Source organism: Myotis nattereri, assembly GCF_964212035.1.
Source record: "Myotis nattereri genome assembly, chromosome: 15".
Lineage (NCBI taxonomy): Eukaryota > Metazoa > Chordata > Mammalia > Chiroptera > Vespertilionidae > Myotis > Myotis nattereri.
The window spans coordinates 57,364,506-57,388,499 of record NC_138090.1 but is presented as its reverse complement, the minus strand read 5'-3'; the positions used below and the strand labels follow the sequence as shown (position 1 = coordinate 57,388,499).

The 23,994-nt window shown below is 52.7% G+C and overlaps 1 protein-coding gene across 1 annotated transcript; it reads left to right on the top strand.

The window, feature by feature from the left end:
• Positions 1-16,980: 16,980 nt before the first annotated feature.
• LOC308530544 (uncharacterized protein) lies at positions 16,981-23,781 on the top strand. The gene is made up of 3 exons (XM_081107264.1): positions 16,981-17,257; positions 20,155-20,278; positions 21,549-23,781. Exons 2-3 carry the CDS (start codon positions 20,158-20,160, stop codon positions 23,039-23,041), a joined length of 1,614 nt encoding a protein of 537 aa, XP_080963390.1. The 5' UTR covers positions 16,981-17,257; positions 20,155-20,157; the 3' UTR covers positions 23,042-23,781.
• Positions 23,782-23,994: the final 213 nt, after the last annotated feature.

Below are 23,994 nucleotides of genomic sequence, written 5' to 3'. Positions count from 1 at the left end.
GAACACTCAGCCCTGAATCCTGAGTCATGTGGGTGAGGACACTAGGGGGCGCCAGCTCCCCTCCTGCAAGTGCGGGGACCAGGAGCAGGTGGGTGGCCAACAGGGAAGGAAGGAAGTGGAGGTGGGGGGCCGCAGGTGCCCTGCGTGGTGAAAGCCAGGTGCCATCACCCCGCAAGACGCAGCAGCCTCCCAGTCCGAAGGGCAGGGGCAGGTGGAGGGCGGCAGGTCTCCTGAGCTGCAGGAGGAAGAGGGACAGGCCTAGAGAGAAGGCCCCAGCTGAGTTCTATTATATATTTTTAATACAATGTAATGTTTATTTTTTTTATTGTGTATGGTGTTGAGGTGTCTCCCATTCCCCTATGCATATGTTCTTTGGGGGTCTCTCCCCGTCCCCCCTTCACTGGGGGGGGCCTGTCAGTCTGCCCCCGTGAACCCGGCCTCTGGTCTCCTCTCCTCCCCCAGGGGCTCTGGCAGTGCCATGTCACCTTCACTCACCAAGGTCACTGCCAGGGCTGCAGGAGAAAACTACATCACCCAGAAGGCACTGCGCCCGCTTCCGCTGAGGTAGGAGCATTTGGGTTCACGCAGTTTCCGTTAGGGCGGGACTTCCGGTACCGTCTTCTTGGCGAACGTTGTTGTGGCTTCCGGTAACGGACCTTTCGGGCTCAGCGCGCTCATGAGCGTTGGTGGCGCGAAGGAGGAGGCGAGGGAGACAGCTTTCCCACTGCGCAGGGCGGGCCTGAGGCTGGTTGAGCCCCAACACCCGGGACAGGGGTCCCCGAGCCTCCCCGACCCTCTCCGCCGACAGAGGCCCCTCGGCCTCACCCCATCGGACCCTCCAGCCTCGGGGCCGGCGCCGCTCGGGTCCCGCCGCCCAGGGCGCAGCGTCCAGCGCAGTGAGTCCCCGTGGGGCCCCGGGTGTGAGGGGAGGGAGGGCGCCGGGCTGCGGGGCCGCCGGGGGAGGCCGTGGGGGCTGAGCCGGGAGGGGGCACCCGGGCCTGGTTTGTGTGTAAAGGCGACAGAGAGGCCGAGCGGCGGGTCCGGGAGGAGGTTCGCTTCCTGCTCAGGGCGCCGGGGCCGGGGGTGGTTGTGAACAAAGAGGGGCCTTGAGCCCCGAGGGAGGCGGGCCTCACCCGCCCGGGGCTGGGCCGGGGCCCTGAGCAGCCGGAGCCCCTGGGTCCTGGGGTGGGTGCCCGGCCCTCAGCCCTTTCGTTCCCACCGGTTCCTGCGGGGGCAGAGCCGCTGGGGACGGGGCTGTGGGGCTGATGTCTGGGCCTCACATTCTGGTGGCCTCTGAGGTCGTGGTGCCCGTGGGGCCGTCGGCCCCTCTTCCCGCCCCGGGCCACGGGGACACTCAGCCCAGAGTCCTAAGGCCACAACCGGGGCTTTATGACGTGGGCCCTGGTTTTGGCAACGAGCGGAATGAGAGGTGGGGGTTCCTCCCAGACACAGGGACCAGAATGTGCGAAGGCTCAGAGTGAAGACGGAGGTGGTTCAGGAACGGGCAGGTGTCCTTTTAAAAATATACTCTTTTATTGATTTTAGACATGGACAGCGACAGGGAAAGCGGCAGAAATATTCATGAGCGAGAAACAAGGGTGGATGGGTTGCAGCCATGTGAGCTGACCAGGACCGGTGCCTGCAACCTCTCAGTGCATCATGGGTCGGTGCTCAAGCAACTGAGACCCATCAGCCAGGGCTGTAGATGACCTCAGTATAGGGAATCATGAGCCCTAGCTGGTTTGGCTCAGTGGATGGAGCTCAGCCTGTGGACTGAAAGTTCCCAGGTTTGATTCAGGTCCAGGGCACATGCCCGGGTTGTGGGCTCGATCCCCAGTAGGGGGCGTGCAGGAGGCAGCCAATCAATGATTTCTCATTGCTATTTCTATCTCCCTCTCCGTTCCTTTCTGAAATCAGTAAAAATTTATTAAAAAATATTTAGGGGCCCTAGCTGGTTTGGCTGAGTGGATAGAGCGTCGACCTGTGGACTGAAGGGTCCCGGGTTCCATTCCGGTTAAGGGCACATGCCTGGGTTGCGGGCTTGATCCCCACTAGGGGGCGTGCGGAAGGCAGCCAATCAATGATTCTCATCGATGTTTTGATCTTTCCCTCTCTCTGCCTCAATGAAATTAATAAAAATTTATTTAAAAATATATAGGGGATCATGCTCAAGATGATAATGGTAGTAGTTGCTCAGATGGCATAGTGTGGGCCTAAGTACTGGCTTTCCTGCCGGGCCCCTGTTTGTGGGAGGTGGGTGTCACAGCACAGCATAGGGACAGGGTGGTCATGTAGAGTGTTGGGGAGAGAATGGTTTCCCAGTGGCCAAGGCCTTTAAAAGATGAGTGGACGTGGGATGAATTGGAGGCTGAAGAGTAATTCCAACAAGAGGAGATGAGGGTTGGTGCATAGTCTCTAAACACTCACCAGGGTTTTGCTGTGACCCTTGGTGAGGCCTGGGGTGTTGCAGTCAATCTTGTGGGTTAGCTCAGGGGCTTGAGTGTTTATGTGTGAGACTCGCTGTGCTTGGTGCAGAGGGCTATCGGGGCAGGGACTTGAGTGACGTTTACGTGGAGAGATGTTGGCTGTGACTGCTGAAGGGACATCAAGTGCAGCAGCAGTGGAAGTGGGCTCTGGATATCAGGTCTGATTGTGGTCTTTTGTGTGTTTATAAAAATTCTTTATTGTTGAAAGTCTTATAAATGTCTCCTTTTTCCCTATTGACCTCTCCTGCCCACTCTAACCCTCTTGCCTTCTGTGCCCATTGGTTATGCTAATATGTATCTATACAAGTACTTTGGTTAACCTCTTCCTTCTCCTCCTCCCCTTCCCTGTCTTATGTCTTAGGTTGACTGTTCAATGCTTCCATGTCTCTGGATTTCTTTTTGTTCCGTCTGTTTAAGTTGTTTGTTATATTCGACAAATGAATGAGATGATGTGATATTTATCTTTCCCTCTCATTGGCTTATTTAGTTTAGGTCCATCCGCTATTGCAAATGGTAAGAGCTCTTTTTTATAGCAGCATAGTGTTCCATTGTGTAAATGTACCACAGTTATTTAATCCACTCATCTGCTAATGGGCACTTAGGTCATTTCCAAATCTTAGCTATTGTCAGTTGTGCTGCTGTGAACATAGGAGTGCATATACAGGCAGTCCTCGGGTTATGTCGAGTCTGACATATGTCGTTTCGGGGTTAGGTCACCATCTCCCATTTATTTATTTATTTATTTATTTAAATATATTTTATTGATTTTTTACAGAGAGGAAGGGAGAGGGATAGAGAGTTAGAAACATGGATGAGAGAGAAACATCAATGAGCTGCCTCCTGCACACCCCCTACTGGGGATGAGCCTGCAACCAAGGTACATGCCTTTGATTGGAATTGAACCTGGGACCCTTCAGTCCGCACGCCAATGCTCCATCCACTGAGCCAAACCGGTTGGGGCTTCCATTTACTTATTAAACAAAAAGTTCTGTCATTTCAACATATGTACATATGTGCTTTATATTTTTTATTATTCATTTACCACAAGTAAAGGTCAGGAATTGTTATCTTTCTTTTAAAATTTTTTCACTCTTTCACTTCATTATTGCTGTGTATGAGCTCCATGTGAGTGACGTAGGTGCTTAGGTAGGTGGGTTTTGACTTATGACGGAAGTCTCATTACGTCGCGCTGTAGTAACAGATCTGCGACGTAACCCGAAGACCTACTGTATTCTTTCTCATTGATGCTTCTGATTTTTTGGGATATATTCCTAGAAGTGGGATTACTGGGTCAAGTGCAATTTCCATTTTTAATTCTTTGAGGAAAGTCCATACTGTTTTCCCCAGTGACTGTTTTCCTACAAGCAGTGCAGGAGGGTTCCTTTTTCTCAACATTCTCGCCAGCACTTGTTTGTTGATTTGTTGATGATAGCCATTTTGACAGGTGTGAAATGATACCTCATTGTCGTTTTGATTTGCATCTCTCAGATGATTAGTGACTTTGAGCATGTTTTCATATGTCTCTTGGCCTCTTCTGTTTGTTCTTTTTCAAAAAGTATCTATTTAGGTCCTTTGCCCATTTTTGACTGTATTGTTTATCTTCCTTTTGTTAAGTTATATGAGTTCCCTATATTTTGGAGATTAAATCCTTATTGGATGTAACATTGGCAAATATGTTCTCCCATGCAGGGGGCTCTCTTGTTGTTTTGTTGATGGTTTCGTTTGCTGTACAGAAGCTTTTAATTTTGATGTAGTCCCATTTGTTTATTTTCTCCTTAGTTTCCATTTTCCTGGGAAATGTATCCGTAAACATATTGCTACGAAAATTGTCTAAGTTTTTGCTGCCTATGGATTCTTCTAAGATTTTTATGGTTTCCTGTCTTAGGTTTAAGTCTTTTATTCATTTTGAGTTTATTCTTGTGTAAGGTGGTGCTATATTCCAGGTACAGAGCATAGATGGTGCTACATGCCAGGTCCAGAGCATAGATGCCATTTATCTACCCACCTACCTGTTGTTTAGGACTGTTAGAGTGATCCATAGGAATGAGGTAGCATACATCAGTGTCACTCAGGCTTGCAAATCTCCACTTGCATGGGAAAGGGAGAAGGGTAGGACAGAAATAGATTTGGAGGTGGTGAACTATGATTTTGGAAAAGAAGGTGATTAGGAAACAACTGGTTCTCATCCTCACAACAGCAAATTTGTGTTATCTCTGAAGTTGTGCCTGTGAGAATGAAGCCGTGTAAGAGAAGTGTGCTTCAAAGAATTATGTGGAGCAGGTAGTTCAAAGTGGTGGCCTTTGCACTCTGGGGTGGGGCGAAAGGGTGAAATGAAAGAAGAAAGTGACTTTGATGAAACCAAATCCTTGTGGCTTTTCTGATGTGGGGAGTAGAGGGAGCCACTGGATGTGGAGGGTGGGGAGTATGACACAAATAAAATTTTAGGAGAGAAGCTTATCAAGAACTTAAGTGTCCCCGTTATGACAGGATATGAACTTTGAGGACGTGATGATTGCCTTCTATCAGGAGGGGGGCTCCTTGATGAGGCTCAGAGTCTTCTGTGATGTGATGCTAGAAGTGTTTGCACTTGTAGCATCTGTAGGTAAGACTTTCACATCTGGCTTAATGTCCTAAAGTGATGTCCTCACTTCCTGTATTCTCCAACATAACTTTCTCTCTCCCACAGTCAGTCCATGGACTCTGCTGACTCACCCTTTCTTCTCCGCTGTGCTGCGGCTGCCAGTGCTGAGCTGTGTGGAGAGTCATGGGCAATGAACTCCTCAAGCATCCCTAACACCCATTGTTTCCCAAAAGGCAAAAAGTGTTGGAGTCAAGAATATTACAGGCAGCTTCTCCTCAGAGGTATGGACAGTCATCCTGAGGGCGCACCAAGCTGGCGGGCATCCTGCCCCTTCTCTCCTGGCAGGTAGGCCTGGCGGGCTTCTCATTATTGTGAGACGGTGGTCTTCCCGAAGAAGTCACTTAGCACGTCATCCCGGCAACTGGGGGCGTGTCCTTCACAGAAGAGAGGAAGAACTGAAAGGCAGGCGTGAGGGCAGGAGTGTCCTCAGAGAGCCCTCGCTTTCCCTAGCCCCCTCTCCCAGATATGCCCGGTGCAGGCCACGATGCCAGGACCACAATTTCCACTCCTACTCGGCCTGTTTTCTTGGGCTTGCTTTTTCTTAAATTTCAGAAATGAAAGAGAGTATATAGTGAAGATACTAATAAATGGAAAGGTTCGGAAATCCATAGGGTCAAAAAAACTGAAAGGCTAGTTAGGAGAGGGTGGCATGTCGGCAGAAGAACAAAATCTTAGACGTTTAGACAGAGCTCAACATCCTACAGGAGATTTGTCCTTGCTTTTCCTTCTCCAAAAGTGACTCTTTGCACCCAATCGCTAAATTGTTATTCCCGGATAACCCAAGAGAGGAAGGAAAAAAACCCCACACGACAACAAATGAAACCAGAGTTCCTAAATGTACTTGGAAAATGCGAATCCTCTCCAGCTCAGCAGTGATGGAAACATTGCACAGGGGAAAACCAGAATCAGGACTCAGTGAGTCATTTATGCTCTGACTCCATTTAATGAATGTAGTGGCACCTAAGTAAAGCACGTGAGGAGAATTCTATATATCTCAAAAAATATCCTCGTGTGAACTTTAAAGAAAGTAAAAATAAGTAAATGAAAACAGTGAATCTAAAGAGTAATAAATTGCAGCTAACCGGAAATGGAGGCTTTCCAATGTCACAAGAAGGACCTCATCTGGGTTCTAATCCTGGCTCTGGCTCGGAGCAGCACTGTGCTTACTCAGCTTGCTTCCTTTCCTCATCGATGCCTCAATGTCCCTGTCAACAGAAGGGACAGGTGGGGGAGCGGAAATTCTGTTCTGTGATTTCAGCAGAGAGGCCTTGCAGGATTCATGGTGATTTGACCTCAGGGCTGGGCTTAGACAGGACAATGTGAAGGCCCAGCACCTGGGTCTCAGGCCCCAGGCTAGGGGAAGCCCTGCAGGTCAGAGGCCGGAAGTCGGGGACCCAGATGACCCACCACCGGGGCTGCTGATCTCTGGAGAAGGGAATGTGTTTGTGAACCACCGTGGGGTCCAGTGACTCCAGAAGAATGTAGGGAAGACCAAGAGGTCCCTCTGATTGAAGACTATGAGTGCTGGTCCAGGTGTCTGGCTCAAGCTTCCTTACCAAACACACACATGGTATTCTAGGTACTGAAACCTTGAGACAAAACCTGATACTCCTGCTTTAGTGGCTCTAAACCACAGACTCTCTGTCCCCTTACACAGCCTCATGGCCAGCTGGCATTCACCATCCCTCACAGGAGACCCCTGAGGGCAGGACGCAAAGAAACTCTGAATTGGCTCAGTGCTGGGAGGGACCTGCCATCGTGTAGAAGATGCAGGCCTAACAAACTGCTCACTGCTCTAGATGCTGCAGCTTTCCCCACTCGTGAAGTTGGAAGCTTCCTGTTCTGTGTTTAAGTTACTGCCGCTTGAATCAACTCAATTCTTGGGAATAGGATCCTGGGACCTCTGTGGATCCGTAATTGTGTTCTCTTCTTCCTTTATTGTATGTAAGGCATTGGACTTGTCGCTGTAATCAGGCGAAAGAAAAAGGTCTTGTTTTTAAAACAAAACATGTAAATTGACTCACTGGCCCAGGCTGGGACCGGGCCGAGAAAGGCCGGCGGCATTTCTGGGACTCAGACATCACGGTGCTTATGACCGTCATGAACATGGAGTTGGGAATAAGGAGATGGAAGCACGTGATGTGGGTCTGGGAACCCTAAACGTCACCATCTGCTGAAGCATCGAGGGTCAGGCTGTACATCATCTCAGGAGAGCAAACCTTGAACCATCTGAACCTCAGCTCAGACATGCCTGGGCCTTGACAGGTCAGACCCTGGTTTTCTTGCTTGAAAATGATTCTGCTGGATTGGGGCAGCTGCTCAGGCTCCTTCTGCCATGAATCTGATGAAGTGCCAGCTAATTTGAGGGCTTTTCTGAGAGTCACCATGAAGTGAGCAGCCTGTAAACAGTGATGGCTCACAAATCACTTTGCCTCTGAACACTAACCTTGCTCTGCTCCCAGCATGTGTGGCTCCGCATCTGTTCTTCTAGTCTCTGTTCTCCTCTTCCCACAGCCCTGCTGCTGAGCCTTATGCTAGAGCACTTTCCTGTCTGACTCTGACCAAGCCCCCACCCCTAGGCACACAAACTCACGGAGGGCAGGCCCCGCGACCTTCCCTGGGCTGCGGAAAACTCCGCTCGAAGCAGATGCAGGAAGCCTCCCAACTCCCTGGCCTCCTGCAGACACGGTGTAATGCAGAACCATCAGCAGATCATCCTCCTGTGTTCCAGGCCCTGCTCTTCTAGTTAGCACCTGCCTGACCTCTGTTGGTCATTTTTACCAGCTACATCATAGAGAGCCCATTTCACGCCACAGTCATTTCTACTCTATAGTGTGGTTTTCCATGTAAACCATCCTTGGTAGGTGGTGTGCCCTTTGTACACAACGTCGGAGAACGGTGAAGCATCACCATGACCTTGGGGGCTGGATCAGTGCCCCTGTGGTCACTCTGACCATGTCTCTGTCCTTCATGGCCATCCATTTCCGATCACAAGCAAGGACACTCCAGCAGCACAGCACCAAAGGGTGAAGACCACTCTGGACCCACCAGATGCATCTCGGATTACTTGACGTCCAAACCACTAGTCTTCCAGCACCCAGCCTCTTCCTCCTGCCTCATCTCTGTCAGCTCCCTCAGACTTGCTGGCCAGCATCTCTTAAACATGCACTCCCAGTGAATCCCAATCATTAGTGGGGCACGGATGCCTTCCACAGCTGAGCGCCACCTTCTCCAGCCTTCCCTTCTGCTACTGCCTGCACTTAATCTGCACACGGACCACCCCACGCTCCAACTTCACCTCCTCCACCTTCTGCCCCACTGGACAGCCTTGTCCCCATCCAGGTCAGCAGCAGAATTCCAACTCCCACCACCTGCTGCCTTCTCCGCCTCCATGAAGCTCCTCAACACCTATCTGGTGTGCACACAGCTCTGCTCACAGTCCATCACGCCTCCTGCTTCCTGGCCATCGGGTCACCGGTTCTGCGGGCCTCACAGGGCCTACACCACAGCCAGGTGTGTGTCCTGTCGGCAGAGGGAGGACAACCACGGCGTACCCACACCCTCCTCCAGCCCATCAAGGGGAAACCAGTCACAGGAAGAGCTCAGCCTGTGATGTGGATTCCTTCCCTAGGTGCCCCTGTCATATTTTTAAATTGAACTTCATTCCAGAAGCAGATGGAGAATTGTCTGGCAGTGGGCAGTGTCTTTGAGAAGCCAACAAAAGCCAAACACCCCTCCGTACAGAAAGCGAGACCCATTCCGGGAAACAGGAGGATGTGCTGGGAAGATGGTCTACTATCCCTTGCCCTTGGGACAGCAGGGCTCCAGGGGGCGCTCTGCCCAGACTGTGGAGGCCTGGGCGTGGAGCTGGACGCCAGGAGCCCTGTGTGGACAGGCGTGGGTGAGCCCCGCCCCTTACATGCACTGAGCCTTGTTCTCCGCACTGTCTCCCAGAAGGCTCCGCTTCTGCTCGGCCAACATCTTGATCTGGCTCCTGATGTGACGTTTCCCTTCCCAAGTCTGCCTCATGCACGTGAGCACCTAAAACCCAAATGAGCAACGTCTCCCACACCACACGCCCCTGTGACTCCACTGCTGGGATCTGCTCCCAAAAGAAGAAAAGACCACGTCACAGAGATGCCATTTCGGTGTGATCACACCCGTCGGACGGGCCAACACGGCCCACAACATGGGGATGGCCAAGTGCACTTTCCAATCAGGCAGCCACTGCCACGTGTGGCCACTGAGCACTGAACACACAGCCAGTCTGAGCTGAGACGTGCCTGCACTGCAACACATGCAGCAGGTTCTGAGGATTTAACGATGTAAACTCTGCCGTTCATCAGCTGCCCTGCAGGGGCAGAGGCAGTTACCTGTGTACCTCCTGCCCCAGCCTCTCGTTCTCCTGTGCAGCCAGCGCCTTTACCTCCTGCTCCTGCTGCAGGGCCTCCCGCTTGGTGGTCAGGAGCCTCCTCAGCTCGTGTAGAGCCGCCAACTGTTGGAGCTGGTCCTGCTGCCTGAGGAGGGAAACCCACCCACTAGGCACAGACTCACAGGAGCCCGCACAGCCTCTCTGAGTGGCTTCTCTGCAGAGCTGAGGGAGGCGGGGAAGGGCGGGGTCTCCTCCAGCCCCAGACCCCCTCCTTCCCTCTCCCCAATGTTTCCCGAGGGTCCCTTCCAGTCCCTGTGAAGCAGAGGGTCCAAGGCAAACACGAGGGGCCACAGCGAAGGGGAGACAGGAGCCCTAGGGATCCTGCGAGTCATCCTTCCAGTGGCTGGCACGCACCTCAGCCTGTCTGCCTGGCTCTTCTCCTCCCCCCAGTCCTGTCAATGAACAAGACGACCAGTACCCCAGGGAGGCCATATTGCCCCGTCTCCCTGCCCTGCCTGAGAATGGCTGGTCTGAGCTGGAGTTCAGCCAGGGCACTGTTCTTCCAGGAATCACTGACCAATGACCAGTACACGGCTGTGGCCCTGGACGCTCCCTCTGGCAGGCAGGGCGCCAGGGGCATGCGCTCTGGAGGGCCTACCTGCGCGGCCCTGTGCGCCCTCCGGGTGTGTGTGATGTGGAACCATTGCTCACGGTCTCCCTCCAGCTCTTCACTGAGGGTCTCCAGGTGCTGGCTGCTGGCCTTTTCCTCCTGGAGTTGCATCCCCAGCTCCTCCGCCTGCGGAGCCAACGACCCAGCCCACAGTGAGGTCACACAGTGAACGTGGCTTTAAAGCAAACCCCACACCTGTCACCCCACGGGTCACCTGGCCCCCGGCTCACCCATGTGTCCCGGACACCACCCAGCGTTACCTCCTTCCAGAGCTGCCAGTTCTCCTCCTGCAGCTCCGTGCACTTGACGCTGCTCTCCTGCAGGGCCAGAGAGGTGCCCCGCGCTCCTGGACTCTGCCCTGGAGGATATGGTTTTCTTCCTCCAACGCCAGGATTCGGATGGAGGCTGAAGAGCGAAGTCGAGTCAGAGCCCAGATTCCAGAAGCTCCGCTTCCCCCGTCTGCCCCCGGCCTTGAGACGGCCCTCCCCCTGAGCCCTAGGTCTGAGCAGCTCAGGCTTGGCAGCTGGGTGCCCTCCCTTTTTCCCAAGGTGCTGTTGCTGTCAGCACCTGAGGGTTCCTCAGGCCGTTGTGGCCCCTCTGCTGGCTCAACTGGGTCCGTTAGGGGAGCCCCCAGAGCTTAAGAAGAAAGATTTCCGTGGAGGTGACAATGCAAAACTTCAAGATGGCAGAACTGCTTTTTACTAATTCTAACCTGACTGTCTATTCAAGGATTTCAGAGACTGACAGAGACGGCAGAGTGATTTATGGTCTGTGCCAGCCCTCAGAGTGAGGGCTCAGCTGGTGGGGTGGCCGGCTCGGTCATTGACCAGCATATCTGCAGGTGGAGACTCTCTGGGCGCATGGGCCCAGTACTGCCAGCCCTGGGCCAGGTCCTTCGGGTGGAGAGTTTATTGTGTGATTTCATGATGGCATGGAAGAGCGAATGAGACAGGAGATGTAGATGGCTTGAAGAAGTCCAAACAAGATGAAAACCTAAGGTAGACACAGAAAAGGGAAGATTTCCTCCCTTGGTTTGAAGCAATGGGAACGGAGAACAGAAAGGGAAGCACAGACCCCAGAAGAATGAGAGTTCCTGGCCCATCCTGCCCCAGCAGGGGCGTGGCTGTAGGTAAAGGAATGTGTGAGGGGCCAGGCGCTCCCTCACCTGTCCCTCCAGGGCCACATCCTCAGCCCGGGGATCCTCCGCACACTGCACTGCTGCTACGGCTGCACCCCACCTGCTTCCCATCCCCCCACCCTATTCCCAGGTCTGGAAGGACCTGGAGGGGACTCTGGCTTTCCTGGCGGCACATCATGCGGGACCTTCTCATCGCCCAGCAAGGATGCGGCACAGACCCTGAAGCCGGAACAGACTGAAGACCCCAAGCAGCAGGGAGCTCAGCAGGGGGCAAACGCACCTTCGTGGCCTCAACTGCAGCTCAACGCTCACCACACACCAACACGCATGCTCTCAACACATGAAAACATGCCAAAGGCTGTGTCCTGACATGGCTACAAAGGATACTAACTGCCTAAAACTCCACAAAGTCACAACCTGTGCGCATTCAAACAGCAACTATGGAGCCTTCTCCTTAAAAATAACACTTTTAAACATTGGGGTGACCCTGATGAGCGAGGCACAGTAATTGGGTGTTGACCTATGAATCAGGAGCTCACGGTGCAATTCCAGGTCAGGGCACAGGCCCGGGTTACGGGCTCTATCCCTAGTGGGGGACATTCAGGAGGCAGCCGAGGAATGATTCTCATCACTGGTACTTCTCTCTCTGTCCCTCCTTCTTCCTCTCTGAATCAACAAATACATATATTTGGAGAAAATTGGGGTGAAATATATACAACACAGAGTTCACCGTTTTCACCATTTTGCAGCGTACAGTTCTGTGGCATCTGATATGTTCCCATTGACCTGCACTCATCCCTCCACCTCCTGACTGTCAGTACTTCTAGCCAAGGCGCTGCACTCCTGGAAAGTAAGGGTGAGGGACCCCCCAGGGCAACAGGGATCTGATGACCAGCTTCCTTGCCCTCAAGGCCAGTGCCCCCAGCTCTCATGATGACACAGCCGGGAAAACAATAGTGGTTCTCTCCTGAGCACCCCCAGAGCCAGAGCAATGAATGTCTTTAATAGACCAGGGCCCGAGGACACCCATCCGATGCTGGCACCCTGTGGGCCAGGCCGAAATAGAGCTTCACTGTCTCCTCTCAGGAGAGGCGCATAGCAATCCTGTGAGGCAGCTCCATTGCTCCCATTTTGCAGATGAGAAAACAGGTTTAAAAGAGGCCGCCTGGCCAGCAGGTGGAGGAAGCAGGACTGGAAGCCGAGCCTTTCTAACTCGGGAACCCACCACCATCCACGCAAAAGTTCTTCCACACTTTGTTCCTGGGCTGCCAGCTAAGCAGCAGGCGTGGGAACATCGACTAGTCCCGGGCACTGGCCTGCAGGGGCTCACACACTACACCCAGTGTCCGCATCAGGGGCCTCTCCAACCCCAGCAGCCACCCTGGTCTCTGACAAGCATTTGGTCTGAGAGGGTCCCTGCCACCGGCACCACTCGTGTGCTCCACCAGGGGGCAGTGTGCTCCCCATGACCCTGAACTCCCAGAGCAGGGATTCCCCTTTTGCCCACCCCTGGCCCCAGGAGAGCCAGGACACCAAACCAGAGAAAGAACTACAGTGGGGCCTTGACTTATGAATGTCCCGACTAAAGAGTTTTTTGAGATACCAGCTGTTCCTCAGCTGTTTTTTTGCATTGAGTTGACAGAGTAATTTGAGTTAACGAGCTTGGTCTCGGAATGAATTAAACTGGTAAGTCAAGACTCCACTGTACCTTCTCACCCAGATTCCCAGTTCAATGAACTGACTTCAGTTTGGAGCTGATGGGACCCCTTGAAGAGAAGGAATAGCCACCTGCTCTCAGCAGCCTCTCCATGACGCTGAGGGTTGTGAATGAGAATTGGAAAAGCCGCCCCTCCCCACCCAGCCCAAGGCCCTCCTGCGCCTGCTGAGCTCTAAGCGCCCCTTCCCCGCACTCTCAGGTGCAGGGGTGCTGGTGCTGAGCACAGGACCTGCTTCCTGTTTGCTGGGGGCCCAGGCGCCCTGCTGCACGGCCTACCACCCCACCCGCCGCCCCCTAGCCAACGGAACCCTCGCCAGGGTGCAAGGAGGTGTCCAAACATGAGAGGGAGTAGGAGAGACCTGAGAAGCAGACAGTCACCTACCCCTGCCCAGGGAGAGCAGACCGCACCCATCCGCCCAATTATGACATGAAGGGAGGGAATCAGCCCAGGCTGCTGTTATAATGGGGGTCAGTGAGCACTGGGGAAGGCTCCTGCCATGCAGAACTTTCAGTCCCCCATGGACAGTCTAAGGCAGCCTCTGGGGTCACCATGGTGTCGTCTGGAAGCTCCTGGGACTGTCCCCACAAGCGCTGAGAAATCTGACAACACTTACTTGGTGGTTCATGTCCTGACATCCAGGCTGCCGGACCCTTCACGTTCTCTATGGGGAGAATGGCAATGGAACAGCCCAAATGGCCCCTGATAACACCCCATTGACTTGGCTGAGGATGGGTTGACCTGGAATATTCAGAGCCCAGGGCTCAGCTCCCTGGGTGAGGGAGAAGCCGCAGCGAGACTGGCTCCTTGCGCCAGGGGCTGCTGCCTACCATCTGACAGCTGCTCCAGCTCCCAGCTCAGGTGGGCGGGCCGGTTCATCCTCTGGACCTGTGAAGCCTCAAGGGCCGTGTTGTCCCCCAGCAGCTCATTGAGGCACTGCTGGAAGGTGTCCAGGGTCCTAGTGTAGGAAGGGGGGAGAGGGGGTGGATGTGCCCTGGGGCACCGTCTGAGCTGGCCTGCCCCCATGCATGTACCCTCATTCCCCCAGGATGAAGGGCCCCCATGCACTGCTCACTTCCTAGAGCACAGCTGCACAGAAGTGACTCCAACACAGGGCCCCGCTGGGAGACCTACAGCCACTAAGAGACATGCTGACCCAGTGGCCTAGGACGTGATGAAGACACCCGAGGACTCTGAGTGGAATCTGAGCAAAGTGACACACAGCACAGGGCTGTAAAGCAAGTGACAGGATGCTGGGCAGATCTGTGGCCCCTGAGCAGGTTTATCTTTTCTTGGAAAGGCCGTAGGGACTCCCAAATCACAGCTCAACTCACATCCTAAACACCAGCATAGACCCTTTTTGCAACAGTCACCCACCTACATCCATCCTTAGAGAAAAGCAACACAACAGTCAGGCCTATTTTTCTAACAAACACATGTATATACTGAGTGGGAGATTACTATGATCACCCTATCAGTACAATGAAGTGAATTAGTTATGCAAATAAGCTGTATATATAGAGCCAAGGGCTATCACAACCGAACAACCGAACGGACGACCGAACAGGCTGAGTGGGGTGACAAGGCCAGCAGGGTCGTTAGTGAGGGATGACCGACTGAACAGAAGGCTGTGTCGGGCGACCCGGCCAGCAGGGTGGGGCAGTGAGGTGTAACCAGGTCGGCAGAGGGGGTCAGTTAAGGGTGAACAGGCTGACAGAGGGGCCAGGAAGGGTGGCCAAGCTTGTGGAGGGGCAGTTGGGGGTTACCAGGCTAGCAGGAGGGGAGCAAATTGGGGTGACCAGGTCAGCAGAAGGGGACAGTGAGGGGTGACCAGGTTGGTGGGGGGAGCAGTTGGAGGCGACCAGGCTGGCAGAGGGTGGAAGTGAGGGATGACCAGGATGGCAGGGGGGACAGTTGGGGGCAACCAGGCTGGTGGGGGGTAGTTGGGGATAACTAGGCCTGTAGGGTGGGAAATAAGGCGTGATCAGGCTGGTGGGGGCAGCTAGGGACAACCAGGCTGGCAGAAGGGGGCTGTTGGGGGCGGCTATGCTTGCCGGTGGGAGTTGGGGGTCACCAGGCCAGCGGATGAGGGGCAGTTGGGGGCGACCAGGCCAGCTGGCAGAGGCGGTTAGGGGTGATCAGGCTGGATGGGGGTTCAGTAGGGGCTATCAGGCAGGGAGGCAGGTGAGCATTTAGGAGCCAGCGGTCCCCGATTGTGAGAGAAATATCCAACTGGCCAGGCACCCCAGTGGGGACCCCCATCCTTCATGGGCTGTGGCCAGCCTGCAAACAGCCATTAGCCCCACCCCCATGCTGGCCAGGCACCTCAGTGGGGACCCCCATCCTTCAGGGGCTGTGGCCAGCCTGCAAACAGCCATTAGCCCCACCCCCATGCTGGCCAGGCACCCCATTGGGGACCCCCACACTGAAGAGGCTGTGGCCAGCCTGCAAACAGCCATCAGCCCCTCACCCAGGCTGGCCACACCCTCATGGGGTGAGGGTCCCCACCAGTGGTCTTGGCCAGCCTGCAAACAGGGATGTCTGATTGCCAGCTTAGGCCCAATCCCCCGGGGAGTGGGCCTAAGCCAGCAGGTGGTTATCCCCTGAAGGGTCCCAGACTGGGAGAGGGCAGAGGCCGGGCTGAGGGACACCCACTTGAGTGCACAATTTTTTGTGCACTGGACCTCTAGTAATAATAAATCCTTGACAGTATTTGCTTAGGAAGTTTTCAATATGCTGTATTTTTGGAAGTGTCAGTGAAGTACTGATGGGGTGGTCATAATAATGTGGCCACGCAGTGTATATTGATCTCAGGGTGGAAGGTAGAGGGAGAGATAGAAACATCAATGAGAGAGGATCATGGATTGGCTGCCTCCCACAGGCCACCCCTGGGGATGGAGCCCACAACCTGGGCATCAGCAATGCCAGGCAAGACTGTCTGTCTGGAGGGCTTTAACTGGTGCCCATTCAAGCCGCTGAGCTAGGCAAGTGACTCTTTGCCATCAGCAGGTCACTGTATTGGCAGCAGCACCAACCAGGTCATGGAAAATCAGAGAAGAACACAACATAAACCTAAAGCTGCCGTCCTCTGTTGTACACGTGGTGCCAGAGTGAGTGACGGTACAGGCTCTCCTGGAGGGAGGAGTGCACCTGCTGACAGGGGTGGGACTTGGCTGAGCCCGATTCCTTAACAAGGAAGGGGTGGGGCTGAGAGCCTGTACCGGGTGTGAGAGCTGAGTCTGGGCCTCTCGGTTCCACAGTCGCTGCACTGATGTGGCCCCTGGAAATAAATGGCAGTTGGGGCGAGCTTTTGTTCAACACACGGTTCCTATATAATGACAAATGAGAATTAACCACTTAGTTCTATTATTGCCGATCCTCATTTCTAAAAAGTATCTTGTTCCCATCAGCCTAGTTACAGAAATGTGGTCCTGCCCTGACCGGTTTGGCTCAGTGGATAGAGCGTCGGTCTGCGGACTGAAGGGTCCCGGGTTCGATTCCGGTCAAGGGCATGTACCTTGGTTGCGGGCACATCCCCAGTGGGGGGTGTGCAGGAGGCAGCTGATAGATGTTTCTAACTCTCTATCCCTCTCCCTTCCTCTCTGTAAAAAATCAATAAAAATAGAAAAAAAGAAAAGAAAAAAGAAATGTGGTCTGTTCCTTTCAGGTAACAACACATTTATTTTATTTTGTGGAGTCTCACCTAGAGAGCCCAGATCAGGAATTCTCCTCCCCCTCCCTCCCCGGAAGGGGGGGGGGGGCCTGTCAGTCTGTCCCCGTGAACCCGGCCTCTGCTCCCATCTCCTCCCCCAGCGCCCCTGGCATCACCACATCACCTTGTTCCCCAAGTTCCCGGGCTGGAAAGCCAGCCCTCTGCTGGGCGGTTGAGAAAACTACATTACCCAGAAAGCATCGCGCCCACACAGGGCGTTTTGGTGGCAGTGCATCCGGTTAGGGCGGGACTTCCGGAATCTTCTTCCCGGCAGACATTTTCACTTTTTCTCTGGCTCCGGGGCTTCTGCGCGACCCTTGGGAAGAGGAGGGGACGGGGAGGCAGCGCCCGCGGAGCAGGGTGTGTCTGAGCCTGTGGCGCCGCCACCTTCGATTTCGGGGCGTCCGAGGCTCCCCGACTCCTCTCCGCCGACAGAGGCCCCTCGGCCTCACCCCATCGGACCCTCCAGCCTCGGGGCCGGCGCCGCTCGGGTCCCGCCGCCCAGGGCGCAGCGTCCAGCGCAGTGAGTCCCCGTGGGGCCCCGGGTGTGAGGGGAGGGAGGGCGCCGGGCTGCGGGGCCGCCGGGGAGGCCGTGGGGGCTGAGCCGGGAGGGGGCACCCAGGCCTGGTTTGTGTCCAAAGGCGGCAGAGAGGCCGAGCGGCGGGTCCGGGAGGAGGTTCGCTTCCTGCTCCGGGCGCCGGGGCCGGGGGTGGTTGTGAACAAAGAGGGGCCTTGAGCCCCGAGGGAGGCGGGCCTCACCCGCCCGGGGCTGGGCCGGGGCCCTGAGCAGCCGGAGCCCCTGGGTCCTGCGGTGGGTGCCCGGCCCTCAGCCCTTTCGTTCCCACCGGTTCCTGCGGGGGCAGAGCCGCTGGGGACGGGGCTGTGGGGCTGATGTCTGGGCCTCACTCTCTGGTGGCCTCTGAGGTCGTGGTGCCCGTGGGGCCGTCGGCCCCTCTTCCCGCCCTGGGCCCCGGGGACACTCAGCCCAGAGTCCTAAGCCCAGGTCAAGGGTCAGATGAGTGGCAGCTGATCATGGCAGCTAGTGGAATTCTGAGTGACAGGTCCTTCCGTGCACGGGCTCCAGAATGTGCAAAGGCTCGGAGCGAAGACTAAGCTGATTCGGGGACGAGCAGGGGTCCATTTTTTAAAAATAGGAACTGGAAACAGTGGGACAGGAACCAAGTGCAGAGGAGCTTTGTGGCCACGTGGGTTTCTGTTCTGCTGGTGATGGGGTCATTGGGGTCACGGGAGCAGTAGAGCAGGTGACCTGTCCCAGGTCTCATTAGACTCCCTGTGGCTGCAGCCTGATGCACAGGATGGGTGTGAGGACGGAGGTAGGAAGCCCAGGACGGAGGCTGCTGTGATACTGCTGGTGAGTGTGAGGGTACCTGGAGCACAGTGGTGGTTGTGGGTGTGGAAGAAGCAGTTGCATATGGATCAGGGTTTTAGCTGTGGCCACCTAGATTTTCTAATTTTGAGGACTGGAGAGAGAGGTAAGAATCAGAGATGATGTGAAGGTTTGGATTGAGTACCTGAAGGTATGAAAGCACCATCAACTGAGATGGAAAAAGTCATAGTGGGAAAAGTAATGTTCATGAGGAATATAAAATTTTTTATTTTTTCCTATTAGGGTATGAGATATTTCAGAGACCAGTTCATGACCATTTGGAACTCTGAGGAGTAGTTCAAGATGAAGACTACTTAATAAAATAGTAAAGACTATGGATCAGGGGGGAGTTGTGGATCACCTTCTCTTTTTTTTGGAGGTGGTAGAGTAATTCAAAGAAGGTGAGACTGTGGCTGGTGCATATTTCTTTCTTAAACACTCACCTGCATTTCTTGTGACCCTTTGTGTGGCCTTGTGTGTTGCATCCAGTTTGGTCGATTTGCTTATGGACAAGAGGGGACATCTGTGAGACCCACTGGGCATAGCGTACAGGACTATAGGCAGTGGGACTTGGGTACTGAAGTCTGTGAGTGGAGAAGAGACATGAAGTGCAGCAGCAGTAAAGGTGGGCTCTGGCCAACCGGTTTGGCACAGTGAATAGAGTGTCGGCCTGCGGACTCCAGGGTCCCAGGTTCGATTCCGGTCAAGGGCATGTACCTTGGTCGCGGGCACATCCCCACTGCGGGTGTGGGGGCGGGGGGGGGGGGCGGTGGGTGCAGGAGGCAGCTGATTGATGTTTCTAACTCTCTCTCCCTCTCCCTTCTTCTCTGTAAAAAGTCAATAAAATATTTTTTCTTTTTTTAAAAAAAGGTGGGCTCTGGGTAACTGAGATCTGATGTGGTTCTCAATAGGTGAGGTTGAAGGAAAAAACAAGTTGGGAGGGAGGCCTTGATAGCAGAACTGAAGGCTGTGCCTTGAATGTGGGCAATGAGAGAGGTTAGTAGTTGATACTGTTTGAACTTGCCATGCAGTCTCTGGAACACACATGCTGAGTAATGACTAAGACCAAGGAGATGTCTATGGGAGCTGGGGCTACGGGAGTGCAGGTGTGAGAGAGGTGTGGGTGAAGGAGTGATGTGCTCTTGGAGAGGGAGTGTGAATTCCTGGCCACAGATCCCTGATATTGACGTAGAAGTAATGAAGGTTGAGTCCATTTCTGGTGATAACTGGATGATACAACATGGGGAATTTTAGGGTATTTCCTGAAAAGACGGATGTTGTGGCGCTACATGCCATGTCTAGAGTTTAGGTGTCATATAGGTGCACACCTGCCTGGGGTTGTTCGGCGGATACAGTGATCAATAGGAATGAGATACCATACATCAGTGTCACCTGGGCTTGAATATCTCTACTGGCTTGGGGAAGGGAGAAGGGTAAGAGATAAATACATTACAGAGGGGGTGCGTTAGAATGTTTAAAAGAGACTGAGTAGACAGCATCCCCTCCTCTCCATGGCCTGTATGTGTTGTCTTTAAGTTGTGACTCTGGGAATGAAGCTCCATTAGAGAGGTGGGATAGGAAGAATTATGTGGAACAGGTAGCACAATGTGTTGCCCTCAGCACCCTAGGACTGGAATCGAAATGGTGACGAGGAATGCTATGTTTTTCTACGTCTTGGAGGGAGAATGCGTGGGACAACAAGGATATCACCCCACAAGACCAGTGTCAGATCACTCACATCTCTCTTTATGGCCAACAGTTATCTGTACACTATGTTGGGACACCCATTGCGTTGACCCTAAATGTGAGGCCCTGAGGTCAGGTATAATCAATCTGGGCATCTGCTCTTTGCTGTGGGAAGACCCAGTATCAGTAGGAAAATAAGGAGAGAGTGACTCTGATGGATGCAAGGCCTGCTATTTTCTGAGATGAGGAAGTGGAGGGAGCAGACGGATATGGAGAGTGGGAAGTATGATGAAATTGAAGCCTAGGAGAGAAGCTGATCATGGACTGAACTGTCCCCATCACGACAGGATATGGACTTTGAGGACGTGGCCATTGTCTTCTCTCAGGAGGAGTGGGGGCTCCTTGATGAGGCTCAGAAACTTCTGTACTGCGATGTGATGCTGGAAGTGTTTGCACTTGTCTCATCTGTAGGTAAGAGCTTCACATTGTCCCAGGGTCGTGAGATGATGCCCTTTCTTCCTTTATTCTCAAAATATAGCTTTCTCTCTCCCACAGGCAGACCATGGGTTCTGCTAAATTTCCGCCACTGTCTTGTGAAATGTGCTGTGCCTGCCAGTGCTGAGCTATGTGGAGAGCCCTGATCAATAGGCTCCACGAACATCCCTGACACCCATTGTCTCAAAAAGTGCAGAAAGTGTCTGGGAATCAGAGTCTTACAGTCAGCTTAATGGGTCCCACCTTCCTCTTCCTCTCCCTGGGAGGGTCACAATATGTACATTTATTTACTTCTTCCCCCTTCCTCTAGGGAAAGGTGCTTTATGACAGCCTGTGCCAGGTTATGTTCTTCACTTCCATGAACCAAGGGCTATTCTTGTAAGACCCTTCTCCATTTGTTGTTTGTAATATTACCTTAGCTGACTACTATTGCGGGCCAAATTGCCCTGGGCCAGAGCTGGCTGCTCTCCTCCGTTGTCTTTCATTAATACTTGGAATAGTTAGGGTTTATGCATTGGTAGAGTAGAAGATCAGGGAGAAACCTGGTTTCCTCACAGGGTGACATGCAGGAGGTTCTCAGACGAGGTCTAGCCATGCTGAGTGACAGCTGGGGGGAAGGTATGACATAATGGTGGTCAGATGGTACCAGGAACCAGCTAATTCCAACAGTGTTTATGGGCAGGTGGCACTGGCTATCCCCCATTTCTACCCTCTCTTTCCCATACTTGACACTTTGCTGACTTGCATTTCATCTGTGACTTTCTGGCTTTTGGCACCTTCACCTTTGTCACCTTTTTGCATCACCTGCCCCTCTGCACTGCACCCTGTGCAGTATTCTCCTACATGGACATGCACATGAGATATGAGTTGCACATACATCCTTAAGTAGTCCTCAAACACCTGCTATTTGTTTATTGAATTTTACTTGGAAGAAGGCATAACCCACCTTCTGCAAAGCTTGCCCCTGCCATCAGCAGACCAGCCCTGCTGAGCACTGTTAGCAGGATACTGAGCTTGAGATCCATCTTCTCTTCCATGTGGTCCTTGCCATGAATGGGTCATATTTCTGGAGAGGACTTTGATGTTTTGCGACCTTCTCAGAAGCTTCTTATTAATCCTTCCTGCACCTCTCTTATTTTTAGACAATTCCATGAAACCCATGTATTATGTGCAAAGCACATTTGCAATGGAACTTCCCCTGTCACCACAGATAACAATCAGTTCCTTCACATTTCTCTTTTTTCAGGTTGTTGGCATAAAACGGATGATGAGGAGGTCTGTCCTGAGCAGAGCATATATGTACAAGGAGAGTCACAGGTCAGGGCCCCTAAGACGGCCCCAGCAACCCAGAGGAAACATCTGTGTGAGCGGTGTTTCTCCGTGATCAAAGATATTCTGCACCTGACTGAGTCACAAGCAGCAGACTTTGAGCAGAAAGCCTTCTTCAGTGACACACGTGTGAGAGACTTCTGTTTCAGTGCAAACCCTCACCAGCAACAGAGGGAAGCCAGTGGAGAAAAGCCCTGGAAAGAAGGCATGGACAGGGCCTCGTTTGTGACCAGGTGCAGCTTCTACTTACCTTGGGTGCCTTTAAGCATTAGCGAGGCTGGGGAAGACTTCCCAGCCACGTCAGAGCTTCTCCAGCACCAGGCCCATCTCGACACTGAGGAGCCACACAGTGGCAGTGAGATTTCACAGGAATATCTTGGTGGAAAAAGTCTTCACCAGACTTGTAACTATGAAATATTTGGCAGCAACAACCAGAGAGTTGTTCACCATCAGGGTGCCTGCGCTGAAGAAATGAAATATGAGTGTGACAGACGTGGAAATGTTTTTGAGCAAAACGTTCATCTCATTCAACATAGAATAATTCACACTGGAGAAAAGCCCTATGAGTGTGCTGATTGTGGGAAGTCCTTTGGACAAAGGTCCAATTTCATTTCACACCACAGAGTTCACACTGGAGAAAAACCCTATGAGTGTACTGATTGTGGGAAATCTTTTAGGAGAAATAATAACCTCCTTAACCACAAGAGAGTTCACACTGGAGAAAAGCCCTATGAGTGTGCTGATTGCGGGAAATCTTTTACGAGAAATAATAACCTCCGAAACCACAAGACAGTTCACACTGGAGAAAAACCCTATGAGTGTACGGATTGTGGGAAATCTTTTAGGAGAAATAATAACCTCCTAAACCACAAGACAGTTCACACTGGAGAAAAACCCTATGAGTGTACTGATTGTGGAAAATCTTTTAGGAATAGTAGTACACTCCTTAACCACAAGACAGTTCACACTGGAGAAAAGCCATATGAGTGTACTGATTGTGGGAAGTTCTTCAAGAGAAGCTTACACCTCTCTGAACACAAGAGAATTCACAGTGGTGAAAAACCTTTTGAATGCAGTGATTGTGGGAAGTTCTTCAGACTAAAGGGGCACCTCATTAAACACCATAGAATTCATACTGGAGAGAAGCCGTATGAGTGTAGTGAGTGTGGAAAGTCCTTTAGACAAAGACGTTCACTCATGGACCACCACACAAGTCACACTGGGGAAAAGCCGTACGAGTGTAATGAGTGTGGAAAGTCCTTTAGACAAAGACGTTCGCTCATGGACCACCACAGAAGTCACACTGGAGAAAAGCCTCATGGGTGTAGTACATGTGGGAAATGTTTTAGCAGCAAACCGAGCCTTGTCAGACATCTGAGAGTGCACATTAGGGAAAACCCTTTCATGTGAAGGGGATGTTTTATCTTCCTCACTCTACAACACTGCAGGAGACTTAAATCCGTTTACCTGAATATGAACGCCCTTTATCTGAACATACACTGTGCGAAATTGCTCATTCGTTTGAGATACAAGTGAGGCCTGAAGGAGCTGCATTGCACTTGCTAACTCGCCGAGCACTCCTACCTCATTGATGTCACTGGGAGTATTTGTTGTTGAAGGGACCTCCTCTACCACCTGGCTCACCTGAACAGTGTGCACCGGTCACCACCCCCGCATGCTCAGGGAATATGTATTCTGTGTTCTCCCTTGTGCTTAAGTGAATATGAATACTCTGAGCTCTTGGCAGGATCTTCAATCCTTAGTCTCTGACCAGGAAATGCACCTGACCCAGGGTTCATCTAGAGCCCCCATTCACAGCTAAGAAGTGCTGCCTCTTTCAGGGACATTGTGGTTCTCACCTTCTGCTGTGATAAATTGTTATAAACTGATTGCTGTACATGCTCTGGTATATGGTGTTTTTGTGATTGTGATTTTGCTTTTGTACCTTCAGTTTTGTTGGTTCTGTCCACTGTCTGGGTTAATTTGAAAGTACAATTTGCGATCTGTCAGCATGTAGAGTTAACAGATATTGTGGAGATCTCAAACTCTCTGTGCTTCAGAAAGGATAGCTTGATGGCAGAAAAGCCTTCTCTGTCCAGTTTTCTTTGCATTACTGCCCAAGGCCTTGAAATAAAGACCGCATGACTTTGTGGTTGTATTTTGCAGGTTTGATCCCTAGCCCACCATTTTGGCTGGTGTGGGAGGCATCCAGTCATTGTGTTTCTCTCTCTCTCTCATTCCCCTCCCACTCTCTCTCTAAAAAAAAAGATTATCTACCCTTTTCCCTTCTCGCTAAGATGAGGCTGTGCCTGCACAACCCACTTTCCCTTATTGTTTCCTGCCTTTGCCTGGGATGTTCCCCC

Bases quoted from the DNA above. Each gene is read 5' to 3' on its own strand.
- LOC308530544 (XM_081107264.1), top strand. From the start codon at position 20,158: ATGGACTTTGAGGACGTGGCCATTGTCTTCTCTCAGGAGGAGTGGGGG. The intron at 20,279-21,548 runs GTAAGAGCTTCA...CTCTTTTTTCAG, and splicing joins TGCACTTGTCTCATCTGTAG to GTTGTTGGCATAAAACGGAT.